General features: G+C 36.7%; 1 protein-coding gene across 1 annotated transcript in view; it reads left to right on the forward strand.

The window, feature by feature from the left end:
* Positions 1-15,244, forward strand: part of C2H8orf34 (chromosome 2 C8orf34 homolog) — a 161,585-nt gene that overhangs the window by 127,574 nt on the left and 18,767 nt on the right. Inside the window, exons 9-10 of the mRNA XM_075705998.1 lie at positions 7,841-7,926; positions 12,789-12,862. Of these exons, the coding sequence (XP_075562113.1) occupies positions 7,841-7,926; positions 12,789-12,862 (160 nt within the window). The remainder of the gene's footprint in view (positions 1-7,840; positions 7,927-12,788; positions 12,863-15,244) is intronic.

Genomic DNA, 15,244 nt, shown 5'->3' on the forward strand with positions numbered 1-15,244 from the left:
GGGGAGTGCCCTTTACTGTCTTGGAGCCCCTGGAGGAACTTTTCTGTATTACTGAAAAGCCAGCAGAAGCATTTGTATTGTCTTGAAATAACAGGTTTTCAGGATTTCTTCTCAAGTGGAATTTCAAAATTTCTGTTGTTCACCTCTGGGGAACATCAGAATTTGAGCAAATTTATCCAGCTTTAGTTTGCTGTATTAAAAAGAAAAAGTCACATACTAGAATTTGAAGGCCAGCCACATACATAGTAATTATATAACTCTTGGCTGTAGTTGTTTATTTGGGGATAAAGGAGGGTTTGTCCAAAAATTATAACCTTTCTTCTGTTTGGGTTTTTTTGGTTCATTTTTGAGAGAAATATAATGGGAATTCAGTTATTTGACTTATTTCTGGAAGACTATGTCAGAATAGTATTAGATTAATTAGATTAATTAAATATAATCCAATTCCTCTGTCTTTGAGTGAATGATCACCCTCCTCTGAAGGTGAATCTCCTCTCCTGTTTAGTATTTGATTTGACACAAAAATTTCCTAAAGCATAACCTCTACTATACACTAGCACAAGGCAATTTATAATGCACATACTTTGAATTAGTAGTCTACACAAAGAACAAATACTAAAGAGCATGTATCTCAATATTAAGTATCAGAAAAATTTCCATTTGTTCGTTTTCAGCATACTTTATTCCTTCTCATTAGGCCCTGATGTTAGAAAGTACCTATGCTTGTGGTTAAATATTTTTAATTATATTTATGAATCTGAGGTGATCCTTGGAAGTATTTTTTTTTTCTTCTAATCCATTAATATTGCGAGAATGGCGTTCACCAGTGAACTTTTAATTTTTTTTTTATTGAACTATTCTGCTATAACATGGAGTTTGCTTTAATTTCATTTACTATGAATTTTAAGAATATCATAGGACAACAGTGTTGACACAGAGGACAATCATAGTGTATGTCTACATTTAGTGCACTGGAGGAGTTCTTAGGTAGGAATTTGTCCTGCAGCTGTACTTGCAGTCATGTACACACTCAAGTATAGACATACCCATAGTTGCTCTCAAAGCAGGACTTCGGTTTACCTCTTAAAAATCCGTTTTGCTCAAGCGTAAATGTTTCCACAAATTTCAAATCTGAAAATGCATGCCAACTTTAAATTGTGAAGCAAAAAAACTAATTTTAATTCAACTTCCTCAACTGTTCCCTGTTATTTTTTCCCCAAGATATAGTTTAATTCCAGTGTCCTGTGTTCTAGAAACTCTGCAGCTGTTATGAGGGTTACTGCCTTGTTTTAGGGGTGGTACAAGTGGAGAAATCACAGCTCCTCTAGTGTGACGCTCGCCTTCCATCCCCACTATACCCACACTTTATTAGGTACCTGTTATAATTAGTCATTTTAGGATGCTGCTAAATGGATTTTGGATTCAAATAAGGAATTGTTTTGTAGGATCATCTTGTCTCTTTCTTTTCAGCTTCTAAGTGAGGTCATCAATCTAACATCTTTCTAAAGCAGCAATTACCATAATGTCAAGAAGCTGTCCACTTAATAGCTCATGTAAATTGGCTATTGATGGGTATCAGAGAGATTTGAAAACAAGACCACTAGTTCTGTCACACAAAAAGAATGGGGAATTGTAATGACATGCCATGTAGCTGATTACAATAAAGAAGAGCAATAAACTCAACTGGACTTTGGATACTGTCAACATCTATTTTCTTGTCAAGTATGTCGAGTTTTGGGAAGGACTAACTTTCAGATAGTAGTGACAAGTTTCACCACAGAGTCTGCTTAAGTAATATAAGTTTGATTAGAAGAAAAGATCACTAAGAAATATGTCCTAGTGAACTGTGTTAGAAAAAGTAGATGTCATTTCAAAGATTTCCGTGTTGCAGAGAGCAGACCTTCCTTATCTAAGGGTCCTTTCTTTGCCTACTTTTATATAGCTGTAATTAGATAAAATGTAGATGGCTCTAACTGTAATATTGTTGGCATAGTTAAGTAGCATGTGTTATGGTATCAAAAGGACTTACTGTTAAATTTCAGAAACTAAAAGGGAAACGCTCTTAGTTTTTCAGCGTCATCTAATGGAGAATATGTTGCTGCTATGGAAATCTCGTTGACTTTAAAAAAGCCTTACAGAATGTATGCATTCATACTACTTATTCATTCCTTCTTTAGCATTAATAGAATACTCTTTGCTTTATGCAAATACATGGAAGAATCTGACTCTATAATCTGATTTGAACAGACAGTACAATCTAGAAAAAAATTATATGCTAGATGACTGTTCAAGCTCAAAGCAAAGCTGATCTTGCACAATGACTGCTCATAGTGTGCCAATTTATTTCCAGCTGCTCAGTAATACTAGAAGAAAGATCAAGATGCACTCAGTGTTTTCTCCTGATAGTAATGATTGGATTGCCACAGGGATTTTATTGTGGCTTTGAAAACAGGGTGGGAGGATGAGGATGTTGCTATGAAGGGAAATGAAGTTAGTCCATGAGGCATTTCCTCATTAAGTTGTGCCATCAGAAGAGCTCAAGAGTCTTTCTTTGAGTGCTAGAATGGGTCTTTCTGAAAGGTCAGGCAAAAGAGAAGCTTGAGACTTTGTAGCACTTGATCAGTCTCTTCCAGCTGGACTCTGCCAGACAACCAATCAACGGAGCTCATCTACCAGGCCCGAAATGCAGATCTGCACTGAATCCTTAGCCCACCTGCATGGTATACAATGTCCCTGTCACTAAATTCATGTTACAGATACTTACATGCTGCATATTTAATCCCTGTAAAATTCCCCTGGAACATTCTGTCATCTTGAAAATGGAAATAAGTTGAAACATTTATGGCCATTAGTCTGCTTTATTTCACTTTTTTTGCAACAAATGGAACTAGAGTAGGAACTAGTATCTGATACTTCTCCAGGGTATTGCTGCTTGCTCTGCCCGGAGGATGAAATCGATGAGTCAGTGAGTTGTTTTCCACCTCCATAATCACAGGGATTTACAAGTGTTTCATTAAGACTGTTGGTAATTGTGGTACCACAGAACAGTGTGTTCTGAGGTGTCGGGCACTCAAAATTGCCAGGGAAATATTGAAGATGTTCAAAAAGAGGTTGTCATATTAGTCAGAATGCGGTTTTACGTAGGTTATTTCACACAACCTCATTGGTGAGAGGTTATACAATGTAAATTATGGAGTTAACTTCATTTTCATTTCAGTTTAGCAACTGGGATTCAAATAATGGTTTCATCTTAGTATTTTTTCATCAGGTAAAATAGGTGAATTCTATTGAAATATCAAATTGTAATATCCTCATCTTGATGACATGTCCTGTTCTCCAACAAGGTATGTTTTAAGAAAGAAAAACATCCTAAATGCTCAAGTTCAGCAATGCACTTAATATGGGTATGATCTTAAACCAAAGAGTAATCTATTTAGATAAATGTGTTACTGAATCAAAACTGCAACATTTGTTTTGTATCACCTTTGTGCATGCTGAAGTAATTTTTCATTTTTCTAGTCAAAATTTAAGATGGCTGAACTTTTAGACAAAAAAAAAAAAAAAGAAAGTTTGGGCTTTTTTTAGGTATGTTACTCCCACTTCCAAATACTGCATCATCACTAATAGAATAATTAACATAGTAGTTAAAGGCAACTTACATGGAAATAATATAAAATCTTTGGTAAGGTGATAAATCTTAAACATTTGTAGAAAACATTGCTTTTTCAGATATCAAGTCAAAAGGAAATATTTTTCTAATCTGAATCCTAAAGGAATCAACATGTTTTCTTTTTGCTGACTTTAGTCACTGTCATTTGTTAGATAATACTGTGTGTGCTTATAGATTGTACAGGAGTGTGAAAAGACCTTTTCAAAGTAGTGGATAAAAAAAAAAATCTGTAATTTCAATCTTGACTCTATTTTACCTATGTGCTGTTTCCTTCCTCTGATGAGGCAATATAGGATTTTATTATGCTGTGACTCATTCAAAGAATGTAGATGAAATTGTTTTGTCCTGGTTTTGCATACTCTTATAATATCATATTTTCTAAATCATACTAGCAGTATGACTGTGTTTCACAGACCCACAAGCTTGTTTGTAGTGATAGACCTGGTATAATGCTGCTGCACCCACCCTGTAGAACTTATTCAGAATGTAGTCCTGAAGTCCTTGGCAGTTTTCTTGGAACAAGTCCTACAGAATGCATTTTTGGGTCAAAGGAAATTGAAATATTTGCCTGGAGGCTGTTTGCCTTTGTAGCTCTTGCAGCTCCAACATTCAGCTGGTTGAATGTAACTGAACAATGGCCTCTAAGCAAAAAGATCACACTATAAACAGAATGTATGTAGAAAAAAATGTTGGCTATCATGTATCAAGTTTAGACTCCCATTAAAATAATTAATAGCTGAAATAGTGTTTCAGTTAATAACTGAAATAATCCATAAAGTATTAGTAAGATAGTAATTTTTAAGTAACTTGGTTTTTTGGTTTTTATTTTTAAGACTATACATTGAAAATAACAGCCAAGTTTTTCAAAGCTAGCCACCAGTTTGGCAAAGCTCAGCTCTTTTTAGATTGCTTTGCAAACAAGGATGAGACTCTCATTATACACTGCTCTTTTTATAATCACCTTTTCCAAAACAGTGGATGAAAAGTTCCAACACAACATTTTGATCATCATTTTACCTTTTTTTGCTGAAGGGATTTCTGTCTGGTGTCTGGCAATAAAGAATCAAGTCTACCTTGGAGTTTACACTGTTGTGTACAACTAGTCTGGAAGAAAAAGATTTGGAGATGAAAATGCTTTTGTAGTACCAGGGACCAGATAAGTGGATCTCATAGCTTAGGCCTTCCAACATTAATGATGCTTGCAGCAAGGTGCAACAAACTTTTCTTGGAAGGCATTCATCAAGAATGAACTAGGGAAGAAAGTAGCATAAACAAGGACAGATTAGAAAATACATCTCTGATTGTATGCTTCTTTCTAATCTATTGCTGAAGAATTTTTGAGTGTTTTCATTTTACTGTGGAGGTGTGTTATGAATAGTATTACTGTTGAAGAAGAAATCAGAATAGTCCAAGTAACAGAATTCTTTTGGCGCGCAATAGTGTTTGTGACTTTTGTTGCTTGAGTTGCATGAGAATCTATTCCAATACGAATCCACATATAAAAAATACATAAGTTGAAAATTAGATGTGACAATGAGGTCCAGATATGTCAAACATCTTATTCACCCACCCAGCCATCCATCCACCCATCCAGTTCACTCAGCCATTTCCTACTTCAAAGACAAGTCATATGAAATGGCTTTTCTGACTAGATACATTGAAAAGATTTTATTTTGCACGTTTTTCACGAGGCAATGGGCCACTTAAATATATGTAATTTCTAGAGAATAATTTCAGTTGTTCATGTCTGGTTTGGATTTATGAAAGCTCAGAATGGGAAGATATAAAATCTTGAAAATTCTGGTGGAATGAAAGAAGCAGCTCCTGCTTCTAGAGGCAATTTTTTTATCACTGCAATATAGTACCTCACTTCTGGTTCCTGTGATTCCATGCATATCCTTATAAGCTTGAATATGTGCTGCAGTAAACATGCGTATGTATGAATTGAGGGAGGACAGGTAAATTTTAATGCAAAGGAAAATGATGTGATTTTTGAGATCTTATTTTTTGTGTGGTTATTTCATTTGCAATTTGTTTTCTCCCGATTTGAATGTCTTTATGATAATGGTACAAAGTTATTTGCTTCTGTTTGACTGTCATCTTTAGAAGAGCCTGTTTGACAAGCTAGGCTTCTGAAGAATTGGTAGCTAGAGCATTACAAACCAGATATAGAGCTATAAAGGATTCATAGAAGTCATTTGCAAAATTAGGTTTACAGCTTCTAAGTTTTACACTTTTGTTGCCTTGAGGAGTTTTGTGTTCTGTGGAACTGCCTCCTCAGGTAAGAGTCATTATGAATTTACATTGAGCTTTCTGTCATAAATAAACTGTCCCAGGGGCAATAAAAAGAGATAAAGTAATTGTGGAGGCGGGGGAATGGTTTTGAGAAGGTACAAACAAATAGATGACTTAAGATCGAAATAGATAACTGTGAAAGTCGTAAAATGTGAAATACAGATAGGGCAGATATGGGGGTTCTGCTTGGTTTCAAAGGTTAATTCAAAGTTTAGTGTAAAGCAGCTGCAGAGAGTGAGAATACAGAGTGAAAGGAACCTTTTTTAAGAGATAAGTTATTTCTTTCCCCAAGGTTTTACTTCAATGCATTTTTATGATTCCTGGGCTTTGCAAAATTGAATTGCATTTTTCTTATTCTTTTCATGTATGAATAAATTCAAGGTAAGATAACCTTTATGTAAATGGCAGTTATATTGTGTTAGGAGCTACAAACCATTTCTTCAGAGCAGAATCTGTACTCAGGATTCATAAGAGCCTGAAAAAGGATGGTGGGACTCTTGGGATGCTCATTTAAAAGAGCAGATACAAGGACTATTTTTGTAAGTTGCTGTCAAGGCATTGCAGTCAGCTGATGCAGGGGGAAAGCCTGAAGATGAAGCCTGCTGTAATTACTGTATTTTTTCTTTTAAAAAGTAACAAAGGAGGAGGAAATATTCTTGCATGTTTTTCCCTGTGGTGGGTTAATCTTCGCTAAGGGCCAACCTCCCACCCAGCCGCTCGCTCACTAATTGTCCTCAGCAGGACAAGGGGAGAAAATAGGATGAAAAGCTTGTGGATTGAGATAAAGACAGGGAAATTGCTTACCAGTTACCGTTGTGGGCAAAACAGATTTGACTTGGGGAAAATTAGTTTAATTTCTTGCCAATTAAAATAGATTAAGTAATGAGAAATAAAAGGACAAACATTAAAACCACACCTTTCCTCCCCCCTTTCTCAGGCCCAACTTCACTCCTTCGCTCCAGACTCCTCTCCGCACCCCCTCAGCAGCTCGGGGGCTGGGGGAGGAGGGGTTGTGGTCAGTCCATAATGGCTCCTCTCTGCCCAACCTTCCTCCTCACACTTTTCACCTGCTCCAGCATGGGCTCTCCCCATGGGCTGCAGTCCTTCAGGAAAAAAATCTGCTCCACTGTGGGTTCTCCACGGGCCTCAGTCCCTCCAGGACATATCCACCTGCTCTGGTGCGGGTCCTCCACGGGCCGCAGTGGATATCAGCTCTGGCGTGCTCCTCGCCATAGGCTGCAGGGGAGTATCTGCTCCAGAGCATGGAGCACCTCCTCCTCTGACCTTGGTGTTCCCTCTGCCATTTCCCACTCTTTCTGTTCCCTGCTTTTCTGCCTGTGTGGCATTGTTTGCTCTTCCTTAACTATGTTTTCTCCAAGGTGCCACCGTTTTGGCTGAGGGGCTCAGCTGTGTCCTGCTGTGGGTCTTATGGAGCCAGATGGAACTGTCTGTGTCTGGCATAGGGTAGCCCTGGCCTCTCCTCACCAAGGCCACCCCTGCAGTCCCACTGCTGCCAACACCTTGACATGGACACCCAGGACAGTCCTGTTCAATTAAAATATTTTTGAATGTAGTGAAGGAAGCTTGCAGTTTCATATGCACACGATATCACCAAAACCCCATTGTTGTTAAAATAAGTCTTACAAAAATACATAAGCTAGGATTCAGTTGACTTTCTTAGAAGCTAGTTTTGGTTACTAGACAATCTGGGATGATATGATTGAACCACAGATGTTGGCTTTTCAGCCTTTACTTTCCATTTACCCTTTTAATTAGGACAATGTTGTGAGTTCGGGTATGTAGTCAGAGATAACACTGTGTCTTATCTATGGAATATGATTGCAAATGTTTTCATTCCATTTTTCCACAATTTAGATTGCAAGGAGATAATTTGGCAGAAAGGCCAGAAGATGTCTCCATGGTATCTCAAACATGTGAGCCAGCAGTGTCAGACTCTGATGGTAAGTTACATAAATATTTGCTGCTCATAAATAATACCCCAAACACCAACATCTTGAATTTAAGAGTAGAAGTTATGTCTGTAAAAGATTAAACACTTCCAAAGAGTGTTCCTGGGCATTTGAAATCAATCATTTACACTTCAAATCTGTTAGAAGAGCCCCTGACATGTTTTTTGTCATGGCCAATTAGCACTCCAGAATAATTCCTAAGCATATTTTGGGAGCTGCCTTGGGCAAGGATTCATTCTTAGTAGACAGTTTGTATGTTAGCACACTATTTTGGATGTAAAATAGCTTAATAACATAGACATGGGCTGTTCATTGCCAGCTGGCCTCTGTGCCAGAGAATGGTCTTTGAAATATTTAATTTACTACAAATGCATCCACAGTATTCAAATAACATACAGTAAAAATAAAAAGAGATACAGAATTTCTCCTATTTTTAAACTAAGTTTCAGAAATGCTTCTCTGATCAATCCAAGCACCACTGACTAGAATTAAAATACAATGAAAAGGAGTTCATACAATAGCTCCGAAGAATATTTTTTTTCCTCACACAAACTTAATCATACATTGAGCTAATCTGCAGTCAGGACACTCAGCCTTATTTCAATATCTGCTCAGGTTTTTGAACAGAATAACACCTGAAATCTAATGGAAAAGGCACTTCCTAAGGGATATCTTGCCAGAGAATGCCCTGCTTTCCTATGAAAGATTAAGTTGATGAAGGTTAACTTTGTCTTAGCTGTCACTGGAATGAAGACAGAAAGGAATAGAGGTTTGGACAGAAAATCTGGAGGATTTGATTTGCAGTTTAGTCTTCAGCAGCTACAAAGTTAGCTACGTTGATTAATTAATGCAAAACAAATCGGAACTAACTTTTGTTGGTTTTAATTATCCTACTAGTTGTCTGCTGTTTAGTGCTATTAGGTGTGCTATTAGGTATGACAGCAACCTGAGCTTTTGGTCATTTCCCTTGCCTCATTTGTAAACCACTGTAGCATTAGTAACTAGTACATCTTTAAAGATAAATTTTTCAAACTGGTTTTGCGAGAATGCATGGCTTCATGCAGTCATGCCATTTGTTTTTCCCTTCATCTGCCATTGATCACTTTATAAAAAAAATTAATAGAGGACTCAGAATCTCAAAACATGATGTTCTTACAAGCTTGATGAAGATTGTCAGCAAGAGAGACCCAGACTGGTGACTGCGCTCAAGACCTGTGAAAGGAAGGCAAAATTCTTCTGTTATGAGAGTAATCCCCAGGAAGGGAGGTGGTGGTGGCTTGTTTGGGATAGGTAAGGATATATGCAAGCATGAGATTATTGCAGCAGAGACAAATAAGGGGGTAAGGCATATATGTAGGAAAAAGTTCTACAGTTCCTGAAACAATCTTTTTTGAACAAATCTCTGCCTGCCTTTTTCTTTCCTGTGTACCCTTGTTCTTGAAGTGGAAGTGTGCCCACTTTGCCATGCCATCTTCTGAAACTGTAGGCTTCAATAAAATAGTAAGCTGTTGCTAAGTGGCAGAGGCACCAGGATTAAAGAAGGTGAAACTGTCAGAAGGTGCTGGATGCTGTGTAATAATGAAACTGGATCTTTCATGATCACAGAGTATGAAGCACAAGAGTGCTATAGCCATTGTAACTTGGACCACTTTATATACTTCTGGATACTCTGTAGTCAGTATGGATATAGAGAAGATGGAGAACACTTTCCCTAAAAATACACCTCCAATAAAAATATAGGGAGTAGAAGTTAGGTAGATGGGGCAATGACATTCATGTTGTTATAAACACATCTATCTCATGTCTGTGAATATACATGAACCTGTTAGTCATATAACTAGAATATAGCAAAGCCCCTAGGGCAAAAGAACTGAGGTCAACAGTGAGGTACTGCCAAATTTCTGTCAAGAGGCGCTCTCAGAAATATTTGGCCTTTCAAAATATATATTTTTTTTTTCCTAAAATGTTGGCTAGTAATACATTTTGATTTGAAAAAAAAGCACAGCTGGATTTTACAAGTAGGCACAGACGAGAAACAGGCTCAGGACCCGGACAACTGCCCGTTCTATCAGTCTTTCCTATAAATGCAGCAAGTTACTTGTTTTCTGTGCATCTGAAATTTGTTTCCAATAAATATTATGTATAAGAAGAAGATGATAAAAGAGATTCCTAAAGATATTGTTAGAAAACCCGAAGTAACCGAGGCATCATGTTGCACTGAATTTTTAGTTATGTCCTCTTAAAAATGTACTGTATCATGAAAGAGTGAGTAAAAGGCTTCACTCACCAGCCTTATTTGAATTTATTTTCTGCTCTTACTTATCAGTACTGATGACCTTACTGAGAGAAAACTATGCATTGGGAAGTGCTGATGTAAACCATGCATTCAAGAAAATGCAAGCAAGGTGTTGATGCACAGCAAAGTTGAGGGTATCTTTCTTTAGATAATGATCTGTTTCTGGGTTAGTGGGAAATTGTTAAGTTGTTAGATCTGGAGCATCTCTCTTGTGGATTTCAGATGAACTAGGTTCAGAAGTAATTGGCAGCTCATCTGATCTAACAGCCCTTATAAATAAGCCTTACTAAAGCAATTCCACCTAACAAAGTCAATGTAATAGCTTATGTAAAAAGATCATCTGCAGCATGAGGGACTATACTGACTCCACTGGCAATCTGGATCTGGTTCTAATTAACCACTACACTGATTTCCCTCTAGTATAATCCTGCTGAATTGGATAGAGTTGTGTTTGATCTAAGTAGTAAAAATGAGAGATGGGAATCAGGTCTCAAGATCGGAGAACACAAGGTGCTTTAACGCTGCAGTTTCTTTTTACTGTCGTAAACTATACCTCTCAAAACTGTTTCTCTTTCCCATTGGACCACTTCAGAGGGAAGAACTAAGGGAAGAATTTAATAGCTAGGTTCTTGATTTTGATTAAAAGAAGCGGCTTCGGTGACCGCAAAGCAAACTTCCCCTGTAGATACCAAGCCTGTCAGGTTTGTCTCTTGGATCCGTCCTCCATTAAGCTATGCTCTTGTTCTGTACAGATAGATGGGGAGAATGGCTGAGGCTTCAAAAGATAGACACTGCAACAGGATTGATCCAGTAAAAATCTGCATCTGTCAACCCCCAGACTGTTTTTCAGGTTGGGGGATTGTAGAGGTCATCTACTACTGTGTTGGTTTTGTTTTTTTTTTTAATTTGGATATTAAGAAATAGTATCACTAAAGGATAATTGTTCATTTAATCCCAGTTGCCTGTAAGTACCAAAGGACCTCGTTTCACTTGTTTCAGTCTCTTTTGCTGAAAAATACCTTACCCTTTGAGTGAAAGCTATGATAGAAGGCAGGAAAAGAAGACATTATCTTATTTAAGACCTTTGCAGTCAGTGCAGTTCTTGTAGAAGGAAGCTTAAAATACAATAACTTATTAGGGAGTAAACTCTTAATATTGGATAAATGAAAAGCGTAGCACTTCTAAACTTTTAAACCACTCCTCAATTTGTCTGAGAAAAGCTGTTGAAAAAAAGAAGTGAGTAACTTTGCAGTGTAGTGTGCAACTCCACATATTTCTGAGGTGTGGGCAAAGACTTGTTTCTTTTGTGGCTCTACCTGGAATAATATAATTGTACTGAAAATGATAGATTATATGGTACTATGCCACAATGTGTACATGTGGTATTTCCTATTCTATTGTGTTATTAGATCTACAGATTATGCTGTGATACATAATATTTAGTTTGCTAAATAAATTTTACTAAGTAAATTTCACATCAGTAGTTCATTCCCTATCAAACAGGAATCACTGGTTTTTATTATTTGCAGTTAGCCGGCTCCTGTTTCTATCCAGTAGAAACTAGAAAGTTGGATGCAAAAATGTGGGAATTAAGGTTGAGAACTAGATATGGCAGTGGCAAAAATATGGCATCATCTCCCAATTCCTGCACAGTTCTCTGACCACGACTTTGCATCATCATCATCTCTTCTTCCTCCGCTTTCATTTGTGTTTGCAATGAATGTGGTAACCATAGATGCTGTACTTCAGTATAGTTCTGTCTTTAGAGTAAGTATAGTCTGAGATGTTGAACAAATCAGGGCACTCTGGAAACATAAAGACCTCCCTGCTAAGTGTCTGAATAACAGCAGAACCCAGGGAAGATCAGGGCATCTTGTTTTGTTAGGCTGCTTATGAGTGATCTAAGTGCCTAGCAGTTGGTCAGGCAAAGAGTGAAACTGCATAGCATGTTACTTAGAAATTGCTTTCTCTGACATAGGTACATAAATTCTGTTTTAAGATATGTGTCAAAGAGGCATTCTAGACCTCACCAAGTCATGTTGGTGTTTTACGTAAAATATGGCAGTATGGGCAAAAATTATAGCTTGCATGGCTTTTAAACATTGTCTAAAGTGACCAGAACTTCTTACTTCAAGGATTTTAATTATATTCTAATTAGTTTAACAGAATTAATTAAATATAATTTTATTGATTTTATTAAAGCTGAAGATCCACTACTCACTTGTGTAAAGGACAAACAGTATTTAGTTTTGATAGAAAAATAATAAATAACCTACGAGACACCTTGGCAGCTGAAGGAAGCTTGCTTATCACTCTGATTGTGTTAGAGACACTGTTCCACATTGCATTAAGCTTATAAATTAAAGTCAGACATAAAATCAGACATAAATTAAAATCAGACAGAAATTAAAATCCATTGAAGTGTAACTGAAAAGCAGTGCATTTACAGTAGCTACATTTACCTTCCCAGCAGTTAATTTATAGGCATTTTCTTTTCAAAGTGACTAATGCTTACTTAATTACAGTGATTTACTTCTCTTTTACCTCTTTGGAACAGCTCAAGTACCCGGGGTTGAAACACTTACAGAAGATATTGATGAATTTCAGAGTGCCTCTCAAGTGGCAGGATCTGTAAGTATCTTCCCTTATGGATAATCCTGTAATTTTTAAAAATAATTTGATAAAAATCATATTTTGCATAAAGATAACAGTTGTACTTGCCAGCACTGTCATCCTAGCGAGAAGAAAACTTAGTTTGCCTAACCGTTCTGAATTTTCAGTTCTCTGGCTGTTTTAATTTTTTCATTCTAGGAAGGATGATATTTTGAAATAAATCATTATAATCTCGTACCAAACCATATGTTGTTGGACTTACATGTACAGCTCCCATTGAAAGTGCAGTCATTTTATACTATGTCTGTATGTTCTTGAATGTTAGTCAAATATCCATTTTACCAGATAATATTCAGTTTTACACAATTAAGAGAAGAAAATTATTCAGGTTCTAAATTGCATTATGAAATATGGCATTATAATATCTCAACTATAATTTAGATTTTTGGTAGCATTTACTTGGAAACTAATAAACAAGAGGTGTCTATTTAAAATGCATGGCTAATTTATATATATTTTTAAAAAATGCAATATTTTCATTAGTTCTTTTAAGAAAATCTTTGCAGATTTGCAGTTTGTGGAAAATATAACCAGCAATAAAATAATTTTGGAAAAATTATATAATCAGAATTTTGGCACTAGTTGTATTGCATCAGAAATTTGAATATAGGTTAAAGAAGGGATTGCTTTTTTTCTGAGGCAAATAACTTGACAACAGTAGTTTGTTTTTGCAAAATTTTAGACAGCTGTAAGAGGGCACATTAATTTCTGTTCAACCATAGCAATACTGGTTTATAGCACACTTCAGTGTTGATAAAGTAAGTGAAAAGAAGGGCTCAGTATTTGGTAGCTAAGGAAAAAAGGACAGTATTAAAGAAAAAAGAAAAATGACAATGCAGCCTGATCCTGCAGTCTGTCAGGCAGATGATGTAACTACTACTAATAAAGCTAAATAATACTTTTTAGTATTTCCAACATATAGTATTTCCAACGAGAGTTATCAAAGCAGTTGGCAGATACGGAGTTCTAGATCAATTCCTAAAGCTCTTTGAGAACTTGGGGTGCAAGGACCTCACAGAGCATTTGCGGATATTGGGCAAAAGGAGTAAGAAGCAGAACTTTAGTTGCCATTGCTTTGAGCTTCTTTCTCAAGCATCCTTTCTGCTTCACACCAGTGAACAGAGAGGTATAATAAATTTTGCTGCAGTTTCTGAACCCACGTTTTTCTTACTGATTTGGAGCTGCAGCTACTGGCTTTGATTTCTCAGTTCTGCGGACATGTAGCATAGGGAAAGAGCAACAAATAAATTGAATTACACAGAAAAATAAAGATACAAGGAAAAAACCGGATCATTATGTTTATTAGCAAAATCTTGCTACAGAAGTGTACAGCCTTCAACTGAGTATTTTTAGATATATGCTCTGTGTGTGCATGCTTACAAATAGACAAAAAATATGTACATGTATCATTTAATGCTCTGCTAGTTCTAGGCATAGGTAAGGTTGCCTGGAGCAGTAGACTGCCAGAGGCAGCAAAGTTGCCTGGGCTGAATCCCTGAAAGCCACACTGGCTGTTGTTGTTACTGCCAGTGCTGCAAAGAGAAGGCACGAAGAGCAGTTGCAGCCATTGCTCTGCCCACCCAACCTCTCCCTAGGACAAAGGCAGCTAGCTTCACTTTCCTGAGCTCTTGGAAAATTCCTTTGTCTTAGTTACTAAGGAGCCATAAACCAGTAACTGTTAGTTCATCTGCTTTTGGGGTTTTTTGTGTTTTGTATCTTAAGGCTCTTGCTTAAATAGTGTGTTGCTAGCTGATTGTGTACTTTTATCTCTTTAAAATTGCTTGTTATTCAGAATAATATTCAGGTATCTAACACTGTACGTTTCTCTGCAACTGTATCTTCTTGAAAAGAAAAAAATGATCCAACTGTTGTTACCTTTTAGGGCTCTGAAGGAATAGAGATCTGTTCCATGGTCTCCTAATAATTTTCAGTGAAACTTATTCTTTGACAATCTTGACATATAAAATACAGAAGTAAAACTGAGGTTCCGCCTAGGAAGGCTGTGAAGATAAATGCGTTCTTGTAATGGATTCCCACGTATCCTTCAAAACAGTGAGAAATACGCCTGTAAAATTACTGCAGAAATGATACCAAAATACATTCTCGTGACTTGAAATGATTTTCAGATATTATATGAGATACTACATGAGATACAAGATGAGGAGAAAAATAGAATAAATATGATGTTTATCAGACATTTCTCATAAATTGGACAAATTGGTTCATGGCATTCACTCAAATGTGCATATTACATGTAAAAATTCCTGATCTGGTTCAAGGTGTGCCATGTTTAATACTGGTACTGCATTTCAATAGGGTAATTTGAGTCTGTTGCTAGTT

The sequence above is a fragment of the Pelecanus crispus genome, chromosome 2 (genome assembly GCF_030463565.1).
Source record: "Pelecanus crispus isolate bPelCri1 chromosome 2, bPelCri1.pri, whole genome shotgun sequence".
Lineage (NCBI taxonomy): Eukaryota > Metazoa > Chordata > Aves > Pelecaniformes > Pelecanidae > Pelecanus > Pelecanus crispus.